At 54.5% G+C, this 21,343-nt stretch overlaps 2 protein-coding genes across 3 annotated transcripts in view; both read right to left on the reverse strand.

Moving 5' to 3' along the window:
- Positions 1-410: 410 nt before the first annotated feature.
- FOXI1 (forkhead box I1) lies at positions 411-4,624 on the reverse strand. The gene is made up of 2 exons (XM_086362248.1): positions 3,674-4,624; positions 411-2,053 (listed from the first exon to the last, which is right to left on the reverse strand). Exons 1-2 carry the CDS (start codon positions 4,248-4,250, stop codon positions 1,491-1,493), a joined length of 1,140 nt encoding a protein of 379 aa, XP_086218374.1. The 5' UTR covers positions 4,251-4,624; the 3' UTR covers positions 411-1,490.
- Positions 4,625-14,314: 9,690 nt separating this feature from the next.
- Positions 14,315-21,343, reverse strand: part of DOCK2 (dedicator of cytokinesis 2) — a 458,684-nt gene continuing 451,655 nt past the window's right edge. For both annotated transcript variants that reach the window (XM_086362249.1, XM_086362250.1), the window contains 5 exons: positions 19,742-19,869; positions 18,667-18,838; positions 17,536-17,656; positions 15,867-16,009; positions 14,315-14,889 (listed from right to left, as the gene is read on the reverse strand). In XM_086362249.1, the coding sequence (XP_086218375.1) occupies positions 14,827-14,889; positions 15,867-16,009; positions 17,536-17,656; positions 18,667-18,838; positions 19,742-19,869 (627 nt within the window). In that variant the 3' untranslated portion in view covers positions 14,315-14,826. The remainder of the gene's footprint in view (positions 14,890-15,866; positions 16,010-17,535; positions 17,657-18,666; positions 18,839-19,741; positions 19,870-21,343) is intronic.

Raw genomic sequence — 21,343 nt, forward strand, 5'->3', positions numbered from 1 at the left:
GCGCTACAGCCAGCCATGACTACTGCGGGGTCAGCAGACATGGGCAGGGACTGGCTGAGGACTTGAGGAAATTTGCTCGACCACTCTGACCCTCAACGTCCTTGTCTGTGTAGTGATGGGGTCAGTTCCACTCCCTGCACAGGGCTGTTGGGAGTGGGGTTATGTGATCATAATGCGGGGGTGATGATTGCATGAGCTGTAATCCCAGGCCAGATTTTGAGTCCCACGAGTTCCCCTCTTTTTTTGAGGACCTTTGTCTTGTCCCTATGTCAGTGTGAAGGAGGGAAAGAGACTGATACCTGTGCTTTCTCCACCTCCTGTCCCCAAAGCCTTTAGCTCCAGGCTGCACTTGGCTCCATATTGAGTCAACTCAATAGATGGGAAAGCTCACAAGGAAGGGACACATGTAGTTTTTTTTTTTTTTTTAATTAAAAAGAACATAAGAAAACAAAATCACTTCCCAGGGTGTGCTGTGATGCGGCATCACTGGTATGTAAAGCACGTATAAAAACAGGAAAAAGACCCCACGAGCTGCCCTCGTGGACCCCTCTGTGGCGGTCTGAAGCCCCTCTGGGGCTATGAAAAAGGATTCACTGATTCGCCCTTGTTTTTCTTGGAAGACTCAGCCACCTCCAGCTCACTGGTCCATGACGTGCACACAGGAAGTTGGGCTTTACAAGATTTTGCCAGTGGGTGGAGCAGGGGTGGGAGTTTGAGGTGCACACTCCTCCCTTCCCTGCCCGGCTCCGGGTCTATGGGGCTGGGGAGGCAATCTCCCTCTGTGGGGGGAGGTTAGGCACACTGTCCAGCAGGGCCAGGGATCTGGGCTCCCCTCTTGAGTAGTAGCAAAAGGAGTGCTGGCAGGTAAGTTGTGGGCCACAGAGTAAAGGCCTGGACCAAGACGAGATGTACCCAGGGCTGGTACTAAATGTGATGGCTGGCTGGAAGGCAGTGGAGAGATTTTGATGTGTTTGCCATCATCAACTCACCACACTGACTTTCCTTGTTTGCTCAACCAATCCCTCCATTCCTGCCTCTGTTGGCCCAAACTTTGAGGGGAGTCACCAGAACCTGCACTTGACTCCCTGCTCCACCACTTCCTAGTTTGCATGACTCTGGGAAAGGGACTTAACTTCCTCGAGCCTCAGTTTTCTCGTCTGTTAAATGGGTAGATTCATATGACCCTCACAAGGTGGCTGGAAATAGAAAGTGAAATCATACCTTCAAAGAACCTCATACAGCACCTAGCACAGCAGTGCTCAATAAATGGCCAGGGTGGTTACTGTCATGCAGGCACCAACATTTCCACTGCAAAGTTGGTTGGGCTGTATGGGTGGATATGTGATACACACAAGGTTTATACAACGTTCCAGAAAAACGATGAACTCCTCTGAGCCTCCTGTGTGTGCCTGGGCGATTCAGAGGTCTGGAGCAGCGGCATGGAGGATCCCGGCATGTCCGTCGGGCCTGGCTCAGGAGCTGCTCCGTTTCTAGACCTCAGTGCCCTCCCTGGGGTAGAGGACGCTGTTCGTGCTGACGCTCCCATAGAAGGGGGAGCTGAACTGGTTGAGGACAGAGCCCCCGTAGCCCAGAGCATTGCTGGGCATGGGGCTAGCCCACTCGCCCCCGCCCGCAGGGCCGCTGATGTTGGTGAGGGGGGTATAGGAGCTGAAGCTCAGCGAGTTCTGCCCCCCCTTGTCAGCGGGCTCCAGGCTCAGTCCCGGCGTGGTGGCCGCGGGGCGGCTCACAGGGCTCGGCCCGCTCACATAGGCTGACATGGTCGAGAGGAAGCTGCTGAGGCATGGGGTGCCTGGCGGGGGCGGCGTTGGCTGCTTCTCCGGGGAGCCGGTGGGGCCCGGTGCAGCGCCATCCAAGATGTCCTGGGCCTCTGCGGTCTTGGGGCTGCCTGCCAGGAGACCAGCCTCCGTTTTCTCTGAGGCCATGGAGCCCGTGCTGGAGGAGACATCTGATTTTCTCTTCCTCTTCCTGCGGAAATTTCCATTGTCGAACATCTTCTCGCAGTTGGGGTCCAGGGTCCAGTAATTCCCTTTGCCTGGCACAAGAGTGGGAGAGGGTAAGTACAGAGATGGAGCCAATACTTTGCTTCTGTTCCTCCTTGTTTTTCATAAGCTAAAACCGAAGGTAACAGATGCAGAAAAGCAGAGAAGAGGAATGCCACAGACTCACCGTGCATCACACCACACGGATCGTTACTCAAGCACCCACCTCACTCCTCAGCACGCTTGGAGTGCAGAGTGAGGCCTGAGCCACGAAGGAGTTTACTGTGTGGGCTCTTCAAGAGGTTTGAGTACTGGGGCCAAGGCAAGGGAGGGGTTTCTTCCATTGCTGATGGGAAAGAGAACTCAGGGAGAAACAGAGGGCTTTCTGAAGGTCCTGAGCATGAACTCCGACGGTGGACTTGAGTCCCAGCTTCAGACTGGGGAACTGGGGAGGGCCTGGGTTTCCTAGTCTGAGAAGTGGGCCCCCTGGACCTGCCCCTTCTTCCTCAGGCTGGCTGTGAGAGAGGGCTAATGCTAGGCGTGTGAAAGGGATTTGTGCCCGGGAGGGACAATCTGAACCCTGCCTTCCACATCTTCAGCCGAAGGGAGAACGCTCGCGTTCCTCTGTAGGACCAACAGTCCTGCCCTCAGGACCCTCAGAGTGGGTGGGAGTGGGAGTCTTCTGAGAGGTATGCTGGCTTCCCATGGTGTGACAGGAGGGCACTTTAATTCTGGGAAATGGATACACGAGCATTCAATATATTACCCTCTGTGCATCTCTATGGGCTTCCCTGGTGGCTCAGACAGTGAAGAATCCATCTGTGATGCCAGAGACCTGCGTTTGATTCCTGGGTTGGGAAGATCCCTTGGAAAAGGAAGATCAACCCACTCCAGCTCTTGGCAGGAAAATGCCATGGACAGAGAAGCCTGGTGGGCTACAGTCCCCGGGGTTGAAAAAAGTCTGGCACGACTGAGTGACTAAGCACACACCTGTCTCTAAGTTCTAGAAACTGCTCGTTATACAGGAACAGCTCACACCCTGGTGTGAGAGGGACCTCCATTCAGACGCTTGCTCCCTCACAGTCACATCCTCCTGTGTCACCCTGGGCAGGGTGCTTCACCTCTGGCTGTTACTTTCCTCAGCTTATAAACTGAGGATAGTAAGAGCCACCCTGCAGGGCTTGACTAAAGGAGGCAGGCGGCTTAGTGTGGCCCCGAGTGGTTGTCCCATGGATGTCTGGTCCCTCCCCAGCGGGCCTGGAGCGCACGTGGCTTTGTGTAGTTCCAGCAGTCACCACGCCCACCCCCACAAGAGTCTCTGCACGCTGGATGCTGGGGTCTGAATCAATGGTCACAGTCACTGCAGTCCATGGAGCTTTTGTCAGCACCAAACCCCTCGAGTGCATCATCTCATGAGCCCACTGCCCACAAGCCTGGCAGAGCGACTATTACCCTGGTCCTGATTTTCAGATGGGAACACCGAGGCTCAGAGGTCACGCAGAGGTCAGCGGCACATCTGCCTGCAGGGTGCACCTTTACAGCAGACTCCTTCTGCCCACCGCCCCTCCACCCCGGGCCTCGGGTGGGGCAGGACCCCTCAGGGCTTCCTAGAATGGGGTGCCAGGAGGACTGAGCCTTCCTGGGGGATGACCCTGCACCCACGGCCCCCTTACCTGGGTCGTCCTCGTCGCGGGGCACCTTCTTGAAGCAGTCGTTGAGAGACAGGTTGTGGCGGATGGAGTTCTGCCAGCCAGCCTTGCTCTTGTTGTAGAAGGGGAAGTTGTCGGCCACGTACTGGTAGATCTGGCTGAGGGTGAGGCGCTTGTCGGGCGCCCCGTGGATGGCCATGGCAATGAGCGCCGAGTAGGAGTAGGGCGGCCGCACCAGCTTCATCAGCTCCTCCTGCGAGGGGAGCGGCAGCCAGCCCAGGTCGCCGGCCCCCAGCGTGGGCATGCCGGTGGGCAGCAGCTGCCTCTGCACGCCGCCGTAGGCCTGGGGCAGGAAGGGGCTGCCGCCTGGCAGGTAGGGCGGCGGAGTCACGGCCGGCCCGTTGAGCCAGAGGTAGGGGTTGGGGGCGGCCCCATACTCCCCGCCACCCTCGAAGGAGGGGGGCCGCTGCGGGCTGGGTGCGCCCTGGGGGTGGAAGAAGTTCTCGTAGTAAAGGTTCATCTCGGGGGGCTCCTGGCCAAGGCTGGGAAACTGGGGGCTGCAGCGGGGCGGGGAGGGCGCCGGGAGGTCGAAGGAGCTCATGCTGGGCCGGGCTGGCCGCCTCCACCTGCTGGGAGCTGGCCCTGCCAGGTGCGGGCAGGCTGCGCTTATACTGGCCGGCCCCACCCCGGGGCGGCGCCGCCGGCCCGCCCCTCCCTCCTCCCCCGGGTCGCCCGAGGGCCCTTCCCCGCGGCCACGGCCACGGCGGGCCCGCAGGACACGCTCGGCCGGCTTCCCGGCTCCTAGCAGCCAGGACACGGGCGCCCCTCCCTCTTTCCTTCCTTCTGCTGCTGTCTCCCCTCTGTTTATCTCCTCATCACCTGCCCCTGTTCCTCCTGCCTCTCTGCTGCCCTTTCCCCTTCCTCTCCTGAACTGTCTGCCCTCCTGCTTTCTTGGGCTCTCCTGCTGTCCTATCCGCAAATCACTCTTGTTCCTTCCCTTCTATCTGGCATGGAGCTGTCTGCGATTCCCTCCCTGGCAGTCCCTGTCTCTCTGAGCTTGTTTCCAGGTCTTTCTACCTCCGTCTCCTCCCGCTTAAGTCCTCACCATCTCTGCTTCTCCCCTGCTTCCTTTTGCTGTCCGTGTCTGTCTGTCTGTCTCACATCGTCTCTGTGTCTCTTCCCCTTCCCCTCTGTCTCCCTCTTCTTCGCATCCTGACCCCTCACCCAGACTGGAGGAGACACTTCATCAGAAGCCACAGTCTGAGGTCTTTTGAAGTGAAGACACGTTTTCTGGAGTTTCCAGGAGAGAAGCTGGCGCTGGAGAAACAGAAGAGCCTCTGGCCAGGTTCAAAAAGGGCAGTCAATTATGGGTGACCTCCTTACACACACACACACACACACACACACACACACACACACACACACACACACACATGGAGAGAAAGACCTGGGGATTCTCCCAGAGCAGCAGCAAGGCTCATAAAAATAGCAGCAAAAGGAAGAGGCTATGAATGGGACTGCAGGAGAAAAGTGAGAAAGACCTTGTATTCTCCTGGTTTCTTGCTGGCTGCAGGGACAAAGCAGGCTCTGGTTCCTTATCTGATCCAAGTCCTTTCGTGTTTCGGCTTGCAGAGTCCCCCAGGACCCAGGGGCTGAGGCCAGGAGGAGAACCTTCTTTGGGTCATTCTTCCCCAGCCTGCTCCGCCTCGGGCTCCAGAAGCAGGGGCCCCGTCCACACTGGTTCCTCTGCGCCTCGTGGTCAGTCCGTCCACCTCCCTGGGCCTCATTCTCCATCCGGTGCTTGAAGGCGACTTGTTTCAGCTGCCCCTTCATCCCGGGGCAGGCCCTCAGCTTGGGGAGTGAGTGGGTTCCCCTTCTCAGAGCACAACGAGCTGCCCCTGAGCAGGTTCTAGCAGCACCTGGAGACTTCTCTCTGGGGTCAGAAATGGGAGAAAATCTCATGTCAATCTCTCTGGTCACCACCTCCCTCCGGCCCTCCTGCCTCTACTTCCTTCTCGAGACTCTTTCAACTTCCTCTCTCTTCCTGCAGACCCCACATGTCTCCAAGGCCAAAGAGAAAGCTTCTTTGCTTACTTTCTTTCTTTCCTGGTGTGTCGGGTCTTCGCTGTTGCCCTGGGCTCTCTCCAGCTGTGGCGAGGGGCTGCTCTGGTTGCGGAGCTCAGTGGCTCAGGGGCCTGCAGCACGCGGAATCTCCCTGGGTCAGGGACCGAACCCGAGTCCCTTGCCTTAAGAAGCCTCGGCTTCTTAACTCCTGGATCCCCAGGGAAGTCCATAGAAGGCTGCTTTCTGTCCCAGCTGGAGGATCCTCCCTGCCTGTGTCTCTACTCTCCTCCACATCGGGTTCACTCGGAAGACCTAAGTGACATCGAATGAATCTCATTATTGACATCTTCCTGCCCAGAGGATGATTTGGGTGCCTGAGTGGGAGAGCTCCTTCAGGGCCTGAGGAACCGCTTGTCCCACCTTGGACAGTGAGTGAGGTGTGGGTCAGAAAGGGCCTGATTGCCCAGGTGAGGCTTGGGAGCAGCGCCTTTGTCCTTTCTTTCTGAAGAGCAAAGACAAGGAGGCCACAATTTTGTTTAGAGTTTCTCTACCAGGCTTGCTGAGGGCAGGGCCCTGAGTTTTTAAAGGACAGTCACATTGGAGTCCGCTAACACAGACCCAAAGCCCGACAATGAGCCTGGCGATGTCACCCCTGATCATTCATCCTGCAGAATCAAGCAGAGCAAGAACTACCCCCACAGCATTATTTATAGGTATAACAAACTGTAACTAACCTGAATGTCCAACCATAGGGGATTGGTTTTTTTAAAAAACAGTATTTTCTGAATGATGAAATAATATGCAGCTATGAAAAATAGATTGTATTTAATGATATGGGAAAATACTACATTCTAATATTGGGGAAAACAGGCTACAAAATAGCCTGATTTTTTGCAAAAATACATATTATACATGTACATGAACTGTGTAAACATAAAATCAATCTGTCGATTATTATTTCAAGATAGGGAATTAGATATTATTTTGTTGTTGCTTTCTATAGTTCCTAATTTACATGATTAGAGAAAGGCAAGCACATGGGTGATTTGCTTTGGAGGTTAAATATAAAAGGCCAGCATAGGCACTAGAGAAGAGAGACTGCAGGCACCGGTGCTGAGCCCAGAAGGATCTGGGTTCAAATCCAGCCTCGCCACTGAATAGCTGTGCAGCCTTGACACGTGATTTAACTTTCCTCGGCCTGTTTTTTCAGGTAAAAATGGGAGTAATGCCACGAGTTTATGTGGCTGCTGTGAGCATTCTATGACGTGATCAATGTAAGTCGTTTCACATGGTGGAAAGAGATACCCTCAAATTTTACTTATTATATAAAAAGTCAATATACGCTTGATACGTACAGTTCATCACCGAGTTTGCTACCTTTCGAGTTGTTTTCTCAGCAGTGAGTGTGGCCAGTGGGGATTTACGATGAAGCAATGAAGGGTGGGATACTTGGTGGAGATATCAGCTCTATAGCCAGATCCCGCCGTTGGCAGCTGATGGTCAGAGGGACCCCGAGGCATGTGACAAGGTCACGGTTGAGCTGGGTTTGGACCCTGTCTCCCAACCCCTTAGTCCACCCTTTGCCTGTTGCTGCGTCTCCTTCCTTAGAGGTGTTTTTGAGGAATACTCACCTGAGCCTCCCCTCGCACCTGAGCCCCAGTTCCTTTCCCAGGAGATCAGAGAAAGACGGGCATGTCACAAGGCCTTGCCCACACAGAGGCGCCCCCCCAGGCGTCCAGCGGCCAAGGAGCCCAGTCTCTCACGCCCTCCCGTACCTCCCCACGGGGGCACTCAGGTCTAGGGCACTCAGCCCAGCCCCAGAGCCCTCATGCTGGACTCCACAAGCACTGTCTCAGCCCTCAGGTGGTACCGGGAGCTGCCTGTCCTCCCCGGGGAGTTTGGGGGCTATATCTGGGAAGCCCCCATCAACCCGTACCAGGGCTTCTGGGAAAAGAGCCAAGCATCTCTATAAACAATGGTCTTTTGGAAGATGAAATTATTTTAGGCTTTTCGAGTTTTCCCAGAGGTGGAAATGCAAGCCTGAGAAGATATGGCTGCCCTGCTTCAGGGAAAATAGTACAAGGTTGGACAGGCAGGACCTGAACCATCCAGGGATGCAGAGCTGCAGTTTGCATGTTGTGACATATTTGCATGTTACATATCCAGAGGGAGGCCATGTATTCTGAACCCCAGATTGAGATACCTGGGACAAGGCAATAGGACATGAAAAACACGGACTCTGAAGTTGGGTGGGGCCAGGTTCAAATCCCCGACTTGCTGTTTGTTAACTGGGTAATCTTGACTACGTTTCTTGATCTCCCAAGGCCTCAGTTTGCTTATCTATTAAACGGAGCTGCACATAGAACCTGCCTCAGATGGATTTTGCATGAAAAACGATGTGATATATGTGTGTGTGCGTGTGTGTGTGCGTGCGCGCATTTATCTGCCCAGGACGCGGCGGCACTGCGCTCCTGGATGGAGGATGGAGATGCGCGCCCCTGGTAGCAGAGGACAGCTCTGACAGCGAGGCTGAGCAGGGTCTGCCCTCTCCAGTCAGGGTTTTCCTACTGGCTCTCCCCTTGGGCAAACCTGGACACTGAGGGCAGGGCCGTGGGAGGGGGAAGGCCTCGTCCCTTCTGGAGCATTCACCCAGCCGTCAGCCACGTGCTCTGGGGGCCGGGAGCCCACACGGGCCCAGAGCCGGCAGGAAGTGCAGACGTGCACAGGCCCCACCCACCGGGGACACCACCTCTGGCCTTGACCTTCCGGGGGCGGAGGAACGTGAGGAATCAGGCCAAGCAGGGTGAATAACCGGAGGCCCAGGAGGCAGGGGGGTCTGAACCTGGAGCACAGGCCCAGGCAGGGAGCAGGCAGCTCAGGCTCCAGAGCCAGACTTCTGGGTCTCAATCCTGACGCCACTCCTTAGGCACGGTAATATCTCAGAGAGCAGCCGATTGTTCTGGGCCTCAGTGTCCTCGTCTGTAAAGGGGGAAAGGCAACTCCCCCCGAGTGTTGTTCCGAGGACTGCATGCCGGGCACATAGCACATGCTCAATGAATGTGAGCGCCTGTCAGGGGCTCGGGAGCCTGAGGGTGAGGGGAGAGGCCCGTGGCCCAGCAGCTGGGACTACATGGCCCTCAGCCCGTGGACTTCCCTACCTCCTCTGGATTCCTCCTTCACAGGTTTGGCTGCTAGGGCTCTTGCTCCTTTCTGCACATAAAACACAACAGTTCCTGAGTTCCAGGGTTTCTGGAAGCCTGACAGGGTGAGGATTGGTCAGGATGGGGAGTGGGCTTCCAGCCTAAACTCTGTGCTACAGTTTCCTCATCTATAAATGGGGAGAGGAGATCGGTTTTCTGCCGGGGCAATGATCTGCTTTCTCTGGGCCTCCTGTCCCGTCCCGCGGCAGTTCACCAGCGCTGTGTCTCAGTGCACTTTGGGGTTTCCCATTGCTGGCTTCTCTGCCCCCAGTAGGAGCTTCTGACTCCAAGTGGGAGTCTGGCCCCATGCTGGTCCCCTCTCTGCAGCTCTGGTTCTGGTGAGCGTGAGGCTGGAGAAACATGAGCCAACACCGCCCTCTGGTGGCCATCTATTTAAAAGCAGGGAGCTGAGTGCAGAGACTGGGTGACCTGTCGGGTCAGTGGCCCAGGGTTTCTGAGCCCTTTAAATAAAGAAAAGGGTTCACAGGACCAGCAACAGCTTCATGGAGGAATCATGCCCCCGACTCTGGAAAAAAACACTTTAAATCTACTGTGAAAGAAATAGTGAGAACTGGGGTGGCAATGGGACAAAATGCCTTAGAGGGCAGCCCAGGGTAGGGGTGAGGGGGCAGTTGGACTGATCTGAATTCAGATTTGCCTCCTCCAGTTATATATTCTGAGTGCCTTGTTGTGGTTTAATTTTTGAGTCTCTGTTTGTTTGTACGAAAAATGAGCATAACCAGGGTTAGCTCCCTCAAAGGGTTGTTGAAAGAACTGAATGAGATAATATAGGAAATGCCTCTCAAGGGATGCTTGGCAATACTAGTTCATTCTTTCACTTATTAGAAGACACTAACCAACTGTCTCCACAGCAGTAGCTCTGGGTGTGTGTGCAGGACACTGTCGGAGTCGCACAATGTGGAGGCTTACAACCTCCTGATTTTCCCATCTCTATGCAGTGTCTGCAGTTCAATTACTTATAATTTTTAAATCAGCTCTCACATTTCTTTTTTTTTTTCGCTAAATAAATTTAAAGAGAAGTTCCATATGATTTATGGGAATGGTTCATCAGAAATCAGTATCACTTGCCATAAATAAAATAGGGAGAATTGGCATTTTTTTTAGAGCTCACATGCTGGGCACAGCCCTAATCCTTAACTTGTTATCTCATTCAGTCCTCACCACAATTTTGTTTTTTTGGGGGTGTAGTATAATTATCCCCATTTTATAGATGAGGAAACTGAGGCAGTACCAGCCTGAGCTTGCTCACTCTTTGCTAGGATGTGAGATCAGCAGGTCTTAGAGAGGTGATGAAACATACCAGCCAGGGACTTTTTCCTTGGAGAAGGCAAAAGCATTGAAGAGAACTGAAAAGGGAGTGATTTTTCTCATCATGTGTGTGATAGGCTGAACAATGACCCCTCCCCAATAATGATTTCCAAATCCCTAGAATCTGTGAATTCTTCCAAGATAAAAGGAAATTTACAGACGGGATTAAGTGACGACCAGAGAGACTGTCCTGGATGATCCAGGTGGGCCCATTGTAATCAGAAGTGTTCTTCTAAGAGGGAGACAGGGGGAGATTTAATCACAGAGGAGGAGATGTACCAGTGGAATCAGAGACTGGAACCATCTGGCCACAAGCCGGGGAATGCAGAAAGAATGCCTTGCCACCTTTAGAAGCTGGAAGAGGCAAAGAAACAGCCAGGGGAACCTCCATAAGGAACTAACTATCATCTTGTGTGTGTGTGTTAGTCACTTAGTCATCCCTGACTCTGTGACCGCATGGACTGCAGCCCACCAGGCTCCTCTGTCCATGGGATTCTCCAGGCAAGAATATTGGGGTGGGTAGCCATGCCCTTCTCCAGGCAAGAATATTGGGGTGGGTAGCCATGCCCTTCTCCAGGGGATCTTCCAAACCCAGGGATGGAACCTGGGTCTCCTGCCTTGCAGGCAGATTCCTTGCCATCTGAGTCACCAGGGAAGCCTAACTCTTATTTTGATTTTGACCCCAAGACTGGTTTAGGATTTCTGACCTCAAGAACAGTAGTAGACAAGTTTGTGTTGTTTTAAGCCACGAAGCTTGTGACCGTTTGTGACACCAGCAGCAGGAAGCTAGTATAAAGGTATGGGAAGCTGTGCCGCATCCACTGAACATGCCCTCTTGTGTCACCAGTGGCCTTTGCGATCCACCTGGAAACAGTCTTCTCAACAAGGAGTCCCCTCCCCTCATCCCAGGGGAAGGACACCAGTTGGGCAGCGGATCTGCTGGGTTGGGTCACTCATTCCTTTTTCACTCAGGACTCTGTGGGCTCTGCTGGCCGCTCTAGGCCTGGTTCTCCATCTAGCACATGGGGGCAAAGCTGTGTGGTTTTCAAGGTCCTGCTCTGCAGGTCTTGCCTATGGGTCCCACCTATGGAGCTTATTAAAATGCAGTCTTCCCAGGCCTGTGCCCCAGACACTCTGACTTGTGGGGCCCAAGTGGTGCTGGGCACAGCCCTCTTAGGGAACCCCAGTGCACACCCAGGTTAGGGAGCCAGTGGGCTGGGGATCAGGTCATGGCCTGCCTACTAGCCTTTGGAATCATGCCAGTTGACAGCCTGCTCCTTGGAGCCCAAAACATAAAGTCTCCGCTCTGCCATTTCCAAGTTGGATGACCCAGGGCAAATCCTGTTTCCTTAACTTAAATTGAGACCCGATAATAGTCTATACTTCAGAGGGGGGGTTGTGAGAGTCCAACGGTTATTTTAAGTGCAAATTGCCAAGAGCAGTGCCTGGCACATAGTAGGTACTCAAGCGTGTTGCCTCTCAAAATATCAGCTGCCCAGCCTGGCATTCCAGACCCAGCCCACACCGGGCTGAGCTCTCCCGTCCCACGGCCCCACGCCCCACCTCCTCTCCGCGCCGCCGCCGCGGGTTGCGGCCACGTGACCGTCACGTGACTGCCGGCAGGTGCCTGCCTTTCCTGCTCTCCGTGTGGACCGCTCCGCCTCTCTCTCACCCCGCCGGGCACACGGCCTCCACTGCTGGGCCCTCGCACCTGGCACGCTTTGCGGTGGTGCCCAGCGTGCCGCCTGACTTCCCTGGGGGCCCACAGCCTCTAGAGGGAGGGGATGGAGCTTTCTCCAGAGCTTTGGACCAAGCACGTCATACTTGTGGCGGGGAGAACAGGCTGTGAGTGCTGCCACAGCAGTGACTCTCCCACGTGTCCCTATAAATCAGCAATCAGCGCTCACATTTCTTTAACTTAATGAATTTATTTTAAAGCTCAAGAATCATTCTGCCAATGCAGGGGACACGGGTTTGATCGCTGGTCCAGGAAGATCCCACATGTTGTGGGGCAGCTAAGCGCGTGAGCCACAACTGCCGAGTCCGCACGCCCTCCCACGCACTTCCCAGTCCATGTCCTAGCACGCCCTAGCGTCCATCCAAAACAAGAGACACCGCCGCACCTACAGGGTAGCTCCCTCTTGCCGCAACTAGAGAAAACCTGCTTGCAGCGATGAAGACCCAGCACAGTGAAAAATAAATAATTAAAAAAAAAAAAGAAAGAAATCAGTTGATGCCTGTGTGGCTGGCCCGGGGATCACCGGCTCTCATCTCTTTGTCCAACGGTCAGGGTCAGGGTCAGTATGCTTACTCAGGGTCCAGCTGGATGGATCTTCATGTGACCCACTCTGACGGCAGATCCTAAGACCCCTGGAAACCACACCTGCTCAAGAGTAAATGTGCTCACTTAACAAAACTAGGCAACACCTGTTCATGGAAACCTAATGCTGTCCCAAGTATTAGTTTGGTGTAATTTTACATTGGTGTAAATTTTAGATTAGATTTTTTAATTACATGTAACACCAAATATGTTATTTGTGTTTAATTTTAAACTCTTTTTAAACTCTGTGTGAATTTGGGGAGTCTGCCACTGGGACATATTTTTCATAAAAGCTACTTCCTTTCCCCCCAATTTTGTAAATAGTAAAAAATAACCAAATCCAACTATCTGAAGAATTTTCCCATTAAAGTCATTAAGAGTTAAGTCTGAGAAAAACAGTATGGTTCATTGTGCTTATTATTATAAGAATTTGGGTTAACAGCTGATTATTATAAGGGTTATTTATTATGAACCGCTCAGTGAACAGCAGACATTAATATTTTATGGAAGTCGTCTTCATGGTACCAGGTCTTGCCTCTCCTGCACTCTGTCCTGACCTCCCTGCCCCATCTGTCACAGGGGACGAATACTTAACCACCAATGCCTCTGTCCCTCACCTGACCTACTCTTCCTTCCTGAGTCCGCCTCTGGCAAAATCCTATGAAAAACTGGTGTTGGGGCTGGTCCTTGTCTCCCTGAAAACCCTTGTTATCACACCCTGAAATGTCTCTCATTCCGGGTCTCACCGCTCCAAGGGTCTTCCTCTACGCAGTGTCTAAGTTTCTCCACCTGCCACTCATAGGCCGTGAAGCCATGAAGATGCTCAGGCTGGCCCAGTTCCTCAGCTCCTCAGGGACCCTCCTCTGCTCACATGCACTCCCCTGCCCCTTTGCAAGGTGAATCCAGCCCGATTCCAGACCTCTGGGCACTGTTTCCTCACCTCAGGGCGCTCACAGTGCAGCCCGACCCCTCATTACCACGAGGACAGAACTCGCTGGAGGCCTTGTTGAGCAGAGAGTAGAAGCTGGACCAGGCAACAGGGCGGGGCTTGGAGAGGGGAGGCAGTGGCTGCTGGAAAGGATGGGGTGGACACCGGCGACAGCTGGCCTAGGCGTGCCGGTGCCCAAGATGCAGCACTGGGTAGAAGCCAACTTTCGGCCCAGCTGCCGGCGTGTCTATTCACTCATTCAGTTGTGCACCTTTGGCAGTGTGGGGCCTAGTTGCCGTGTGCAGGATCTTGCAGTGGTGCGTGACCTTCTCTCTAGTTGAGGCGCCCAAGCTGAGTAATTGCATCCTGTGGGCTTAGCTGCCCCATGGCACGTGGGATCTTAGTTCCCCAACCAGGGATTGAACCCACGTCCCCTGCATTCGAAGGCAGACTCTCAACCACTGGGCCACCAGGGAAGTCCCCAGATACCGGTTTGATCCCTGCCGTTTTGTTCCATGTACCAAGTGTGTGGTCTTAGCTCACATCATGTCTCTGTGCCTTGGTTTCTCCCTCTAGGTCATAACATAAAGTACAAAACCATTAACCAAAAGTAAAATAATATTTAAATGAACTGAATTCTTGGAGAAGATTCGTGGGGGTAGTATGAGCGAGGTAGGCAGACTTTCACTGGGATGGGTGAGAGCCAGGTTTCATAACATCACTGGAGGCCCTGGGCCTGCCTGTCTCCTAAGCATCCCCAGGTGCTCCCAGTCCAGTCCTGGGCCTGAGGCGTTCGGTTGATGGATCTATGTACTGAGGCTTGCTTGAATCACTGCATCATTTTTATTGTCAGTAAGAAAAAGCAACACTTTGGAGATGGTCAGCTAGAAAAGAGACTGGTTATATTAAAAATGTAAAGTACAAAACTGTTAACCAAAAATAAAATAAAAGAATATTTAAGAGCTGTTCTGTTAAGTGCTAGGACTTAGAAAATGAAACACACACTCAAAAATATAGCTCCTTATATCTAATAAACTGGGCTGTAAAAACACGTGCCCAGGATGATGGGGAGACATTCTGGGAGAAGGCATCCTTGGTGGTTGCTTGTGTGGCTAAGAGTCCAAACAGGGCGTCATCACCCAGCCCCTGGGTGCGTGGCCCTGGCGATGCTGCGTCCATCACCACTGCAGTGGGGCCCGAGCAGCCGGGCTTTCTGAGTGCAGGCCACTGGTGGACGGGCTCCCCACTCTTTGAGGCATCAACGTCCCACCGCCTGTCTCCGACTCTAGAGGCCCCCATCCCTGTCTCCCCAGGCGTGGCCGTGGTCAGCAGCATCTCACAGGTCGGTGGACGTGGAGTCAGAGGTCGGCTTGCCTTCTTCTGTAGGTTTGCCAGCCAGCTACATGGGAAAAGAGGATAAACAGACTCAGGCTGAGACAGGGTTCCCATGAGCCCCAAAGCAGGGCTCCCCGTCCCCCTCAGAAGGGCCCCTGAGCTGACCCCTGCCAGAGCCCATTGGGCCTGAGCGGCTGTGACCTTGGTTGACGTGACAGAGAGGCTGGGCCCTGCAGTGGTGAGAGCACAGGCTTTGCTGTTCTGACACCACGTGAACTTGGGCGGGTTGCTTCCCCAACTTCGTGTGCCTGATGAGACCCTCAAAGGCACAGAGGAAGGTCAAATGGATCATGTTTGGAAAGGGCCTAGCCTGGGGCCTGCTCAGTGCACACTCACAGGGGACGTGCGATTATTACAGCCACAGAGTCTGGCTTTAATGGATCCTGAGGATCAAACTGCTGGGGTGCCTTCCTGCATCTGGAGCAGACTGACACAACAATGGGGGAAGGGACTTGAAAAGCCAGGGTTTGGAAACTAACTTTGAAATAGTAGGATTCTGCAATGTAAGTTGAATAGGAAAGTTCTTCCAAAAGAATGAAAAAGCACTCCTAGCTGCCCAGGACAGCTGGCTGCCGTGGCTCTGACAGGAGCAACACAGGATAACTCAGGCATAGGACAGTTCCAGGTGCTGAGTTCCCAGGAGCCCAGCAATGCCTCTGACACATTCCTGCGGCCCCGCGGGGCCTACCCTGCTCAGGGGCGCCCTCTGGAGCCCATAAGGAGAACTTCACTCTGGGCCTTTCTGGTCTCTGTCCCCACCCTGCGGGCCCTGCCCCCTCCCTGGAGGGGCCCCCAGGTGTAGCACACGCGCCCCACGCAGGGCCCCCCTCCCTGCAGGGGCCCCCAGGTGTAGCACACACATACCCCACACAGGTCTCCCCCTCCCTGGAGGGGCCCCCGGCTGTAGCACACGCACGCGCGCCCCACGCAGGGCCTCGTCTCCCCTCCCCCGCCCCCTTCCTCCCACAGTCCGGGGCTTACCATTGTCTTGAAGAACTGGTTCACTTTCTTCCTCTTGAGCGTCTTCTTGTCGCCGTCTGACAGCGGGAGGAAGGTCTGGCTGAGGCGGGGGGATGCGTTGGCCTCGTCCATCCCAGGCATGCCGACCACCGAGAGCGTGAGGGCTGCAGGGGAGCCGAGAGCCGCCGTGAGGGGTGGGCGCAGGGAGCGCGAACAGGGTGGATGGCAGCCAAGGGGGGCAGAGACAGGGTCCCGGGGAGCCGGCCGCGGGGCAGGCGGGAGGCCATGAGCATCCGCCAGGGCCGCGGAGGCCATCCGGCCGCTTCGCGGAGCCCTGCCTGACCCCGCAGACAAGGGCCTGCATCCTGGTTCCATTAAGGCCTCATCCAAGGGCTTCTGGGCTGGAAACGGGCCCAGGGCTGGGGTGGGGGGCGGCACCGGGGCCCTCACTTCTTCACGAGCAGGGCCTTTTGCCCACGTCAGGGAGACAGTATGGGCCCACGCCTGTCTTCCGACACCAAGAACACAGAGTTCCCTGGGGGGAGAGCCTCTCTGATCAAGGTGTCATCTGGTGGTTAAGGCTCCTCAGCTTGCAGTCACAAAGGCTGCTCTGATCCTGGGCTTTGGCCTTGGGAACGTGGGGGTAAGAGCACAGAGCTCAAGGGAGTGTAGGCCTGCTGAGGGGAGGAGAGCGAAACGACTGCGGGGGCATGCTGCCCAGGCGCTGGGCACCGGTGGGGACACTGTTCCTGGGCGGCCACTACTCAGGAGCTGGCATTCTCCAAGCCTCAGTGTCCTCATCTGTACAGTGGGGCTAATCACACGGTCTCTGTCACAGGTTTGAGAGGAGGCTTAAAGCAGCGCTCCCCAACCTTTTTGGCACCAGACACCAGTTTCATGGGAAACACTTTTTGCATGGAGTGTTCGGGGGGAATTGTTCAGGTAGTAACGCGAGCGATGAGAGGCAGCAGATGAAGCTTTGCTCGCTTGCCTGCCGCTGACCTCCCGCTTGCGGCCTGTTTGTAACAGGCTTCAGACTGCTTGGGGCTTGGGGACCCTTGGCTGAAATGAAACAACGAAGGAGGAGCATGTGGAACGGAGCCTGGCACAGAGCGGCTGACACTTGAGACTTGCCACGTGCCAGATAGAGCGCTCTTGAACTGGCTGCATCCCCAGTTAGGGCCCCGGGTCCCCATGTGTGAGTCAGCAAAGGCCTTCTATATGCTGCTGATGTCCTCACCAGACAGCGAATGAGTGATGGGGGAAACAAGCATCCGTGCATCGGACCCTCTGCAACTGTAAGGTGTGATGGCAAGTTTTGTAAGTTCTGGAAATAGCCTTCCAGGCCCCAGAAGGAATCACCCGACTGAGAGGCTTACCAGGGGCGGACTTCCGGCCCCTGGAAGGGGCGGACTTCCGGTCCCTGGAAGGGCCTGTCTAACTGAGAACCCAGGCCCACCTGGTGTGACATCTGGAGTCTCACTGAATCCTGAGGTCCAGAGTGACGGCAGCCTCTCCCCGCTGCCCCCAGCCCTGGGCAGAGCCAGTTGGGATGGCTTCACCCACCGGCGTACCATGAGCAGGGCCGCTTCCTCCGGAGTGCTTAGCGCTCTTTGCTCTGTAGCTGTGGCTCCCGCCCATCCTCACCCCGGCACCTCCATACCCCCGTGCTGGCGGTGGAGGCACATACCTGGGATAGTAGGCATGGACTGACTGGCAAAGCTCATCTGAGAGAGGATGGACGCCCTGGGGGCGACGGCCACGTGCTCCGAAAGGTTGGTGTCACTCATGAACTCGTGCTTTCTGGAGAGCTGGACGAATACATCACGCACACACGCGCGCGCACACACACACACACACACACACCACAGAGGCTAAGCATGAGGCAGCTCCAGGCTCTGAAAAACCAGTGTTAAGGGACTGGAATGGCTTCTTAGACTCGGCCTGAAGTCCCTCTGCTCTGTTTTGCATCACTCTGTGTCAATCTACGCCACAGGCTGCACACTTCTCAACTGTGGTGGCACACACAGTTCCATACCGTACATACTGTACAACTGTGGTGGTGGCCTTCACCTAGACTCTTGTGTGAATGACACCCCCTGGATTGCGAAACGCCGTCTTACTTCCAGCCCTCTCCCCCCGGCAAGAATGGTCTCTGAGGCCTGCTGGGAAGCTTGGGGAGGATTCTTTATCTCAGCTGGTCCCTGGCCCTTTCATCTGGCAGCCCTCCCTTACCAGGACGCTAAATCCATCTTCCTATTCCAGGCTCCCAGAATGCTTTCAACAAACCTCTCTCTCGGGGGAAAGTTGGGGTTGAAGCCAGGGCTGTCTGGCACTAAGTCTCACATTAAATAGTTATTAGTTTATAAGACAAAAACTCTCCAAGTCAGGGCAGGGAGAATTTCAGCTCTGCATGCTCAGCTGGGCTCTGGGTCCACGGGAGGAGCTTAGGAGAGACGTCACTGGTTAGACTGGCCCTGTGGTTGGGGACAGAGGGCTGAGAGATAGAAACACCTGGGCCAGCCTGGGAGGGTGACTCTCCCACACAGTGGTGGGCCAGGAGGCTACTCCCCAGCCTTGCAGAGTCCTGTGCGATGGCAGAAAGGACACAGTGACAGCCCGGGTCAAATTCCACTCTGTCACATCCAGGCTGCTGGGGCGCCAACCAGCACTTCACCTCCCTCCCCTCAGATGCCTCATCTGTAACCCCACCCAACTGTGAGGCTTGAGCAAGCCACATCTCAGAGCCCCCAGCACTGTGCCGGACGTGCAGTGGAGAGCTGCCTGTGGTGTCAGAGAGGATCCTGCCCTGTCCACTCACCCGCTTCAGGTCCGACTCTGCTGATGGCTTCTCGTCCGCGAACACCACACTGCTCCTCTTGGCTCTCTTCCTGGACCTGCGCAGCTTGACCTCAGGCAGAGTGCTCCCTGGGGAGATGGGCTCCTCGTGCTCCACTTTTGGAGTCTTGGGAGGTGCCATTTCCAGGTCGAAGCTGAATGGCAAGAGGGAGAGCAGGAGAGGCTGCAGTTAGAACTTACTGGAACTGTCTTGCAGGGACCCAGGCTGACTGACCTGTCATTACAGGGCCAAGGGGTAGATAGTTCACCTGGCAGAGTTTGCAAACACTCAAAATACAGGGTAAAATAAAATGGAAGGCAGTGAGCCATAAGACTGGTGACAGGAAGATAAAACTGGTTAAAAATATGGACCTGGATTCCAGTCTATGCCACTCTTGAGCTGAATGACTTTGGGCAAATCACTCAACCTCTCTGAGGCATGACTGCCCTTTATTAAATGGGGGTGTTTGCAGCAATGTTACGGAGTAGCCAAGAGATGAGGCCCAGGAGCCCTTAGCACATTCTCCCAGAGAGTGCGCCATCACAGGATCTTGTCAGCGCAGTAGCTGAGTTGCACTCTGAGTGGCTGAGCAGGGAGACCCGCACAGAGATACAGGGGAGGCAGGTACAGGAGGAGGAGCGGGGTAGGGGAGGGGAGGTAGGTACAGGAGGAGGAGTGGGGTGGGGGGGGGCGCAGAGGCAGGTGTAGGAGGAGGAGCGGGGTGGGGGTCCGGAGGGGGGAGGCAGGTACAGGAGGAGGAGCTGGGGGTAGTTGGGAGGGACGGAGCCCCTGCAGAAGGGAGCAGGCTGGCTGATGGAGATTGTCACACGCTGTGGCGAGTTCTGCGGGGCCCTCAGGAAAAGCCACATTCCTCTCTGGGTCTCAGCTGATCCCCTAGCAACGGCACAGAGTTCTGTTGAGGCCCCAGGTGAGGAAAGGCTTTCAGAGAGAAGGGCAGGAAGGTGGAGAAGAAAGCCCTGGGGCAGAAAAGGCAGAGGCTGTGCTGGGGGCGGGGCTGGGGCAGGGGTGCAGGGGGCCGCCTGGGGCAGGCACTGACCTCTCGGAGGTGGCTTTGCTGGGCGTGCTGCAGTCAGAGTTCAGGGAAGCCATGGAGATGATGGACATCTGCCTGTAGGAGCGCAGCATGGACCGCGGCCTACCAACGCGCCTGTCCTCGAAGTCGGGCTGTGGGGGCAGGAGCAGGAAGCAGGGGGTTAGCAGGCAAGTCTGATGTCGGGGCAATGCCCTGGGGTACCGGGCCCTCCACAGTCCTGCTGCCTTTCTCCTCCACCTGGGAGGGTGGAGCTGTGGGGTAGGGCAGCGCATGAGGAGAGAAACTTTCTGGCTGGTTGAGCCTCAGGGTGGTTGTTTAATAAAGAGTTTGTTAGGCCTTTACTCCTGGTTCCTGAGAGGTGATGTCTAAATTCTTACAATTTCCCCTCTGACACTAATGTCTTTGTTTTCCACCCCTTTTCCACTGATGGGGAGACCCAGGATGGGGGCTGGCCAGACAGACCAACCTTGTGATTACAGGGCTGGTTCTACGAGCCAGATAATATTAGCTCAGCATCCGGGGAGAGGAGGGGAACTGGAGATGGATTTCATGATTGATTCAATCATGCCTATGTAATGAAGCCCCAATAAAAACTCCAGACACTTAGGCTAAGGTGAGCTTTCCTGGCTAGTAATCATACATGGATATCCCAGTAGGACAAATATTGACTATGCCAAAGCCCTTGACTGTGTGGATCACAACAAACTGTGGAAAATTCTTAAAGAGATGGGAATATCAGACCACCGATCTGCCTTCTGAGAAATCTGTATGCAGGTCAAGAAGCAACAGTTAGAACTGGACATGGAACGACAGAATGGTTCCAAATTGGGAAAGGAGTTCATCAAGGCTGTATATTGTCACCCTGCTTATTTAACTCATATGCGGAGTACATCATGAGAAATGCCAGGCTGGATGAAGCACAAGCTGGAATCAAGATTGCCGGGAGAAACATCAATAACCTCAGATATGCAGATGACACCACCCTTATGGCAGAAAGTGAGGAAGAACTAAAGAGCCTCTTGATGAAAGTAAAAGAGGAGAGTGAAAAAGTTGGCTTAAAACTCAACATTCAGAAAACTAAGATCATGGCATCTGGTCCCATAACTTAATGGCAAATAGATGGAGAAACAATGGAAACAGTGAAAGACTTTATTTTGGAGGCTCCAAAATCACTGCAGATGGTGACTGCAGCCATGAAATTAAAAGACACTTGCTCCTTGGAAGAAAAGCTATGACCAACCTAGACAGCATATTCAAAAGCAGAGACATTACTTTGCCAACAAAGGTCTGTCTAGTCAAAGCTTTGGTTTTTCTAGTAGTCATGTATGGATGTGAGAGCTAGACTATGAAGAAAGCTGAGCGCCAAAGAATTGATGCTTTTGAACTGCGGTGTTGGAGAAGACTCTTGAGAGTCCCATGGACTGCATGGAGATCCAACCAGTCCATCCTAAAGGAGATCAGTCCTGAGTGTTCATTGGAAGGACTGATGCTGAAGCTGAAACTCCAATACTTTGGCTACCTGATGTGAAGAACTGACTCATTTGAAAAGACCCTGATGCTGGGAAAGATTGAAGGCAGAAGGAGAAGGGGACAATAGAGGATGAA

This window comes from Bos grunniens, chromosome 20, assembly GCF_055505025.1.
Source record: "Bos grunniens cultivar Pamir isolate PY7600 chromosome 20, Bosgru_T2T1.0, whole genome shotgun sequence".
NCBI classification, from domain to species: domain Eukaryota; kingdom Metazoa; phylum Chordata; class Mammalia; order Artiodactyla; family Bovidae; genus Bos; species Bos grunniens.

Coding starts and splice junctions, on each gene's coding strand:
- FOXI1 (XM_086362248.1), bottom strand. CDS start 4,250: ATGAGCTCCTTCGACCTCCCGGCGCCCTCCCCGCCCCGCTGCAGCCCC. Junction 2,054..3,673: donor CCGCGACGAGGACGACCCAG/GTAAGGGGGCCG, acceptor CTCTTGTGCCAG/GCAAAGGGAATTACTGGACC.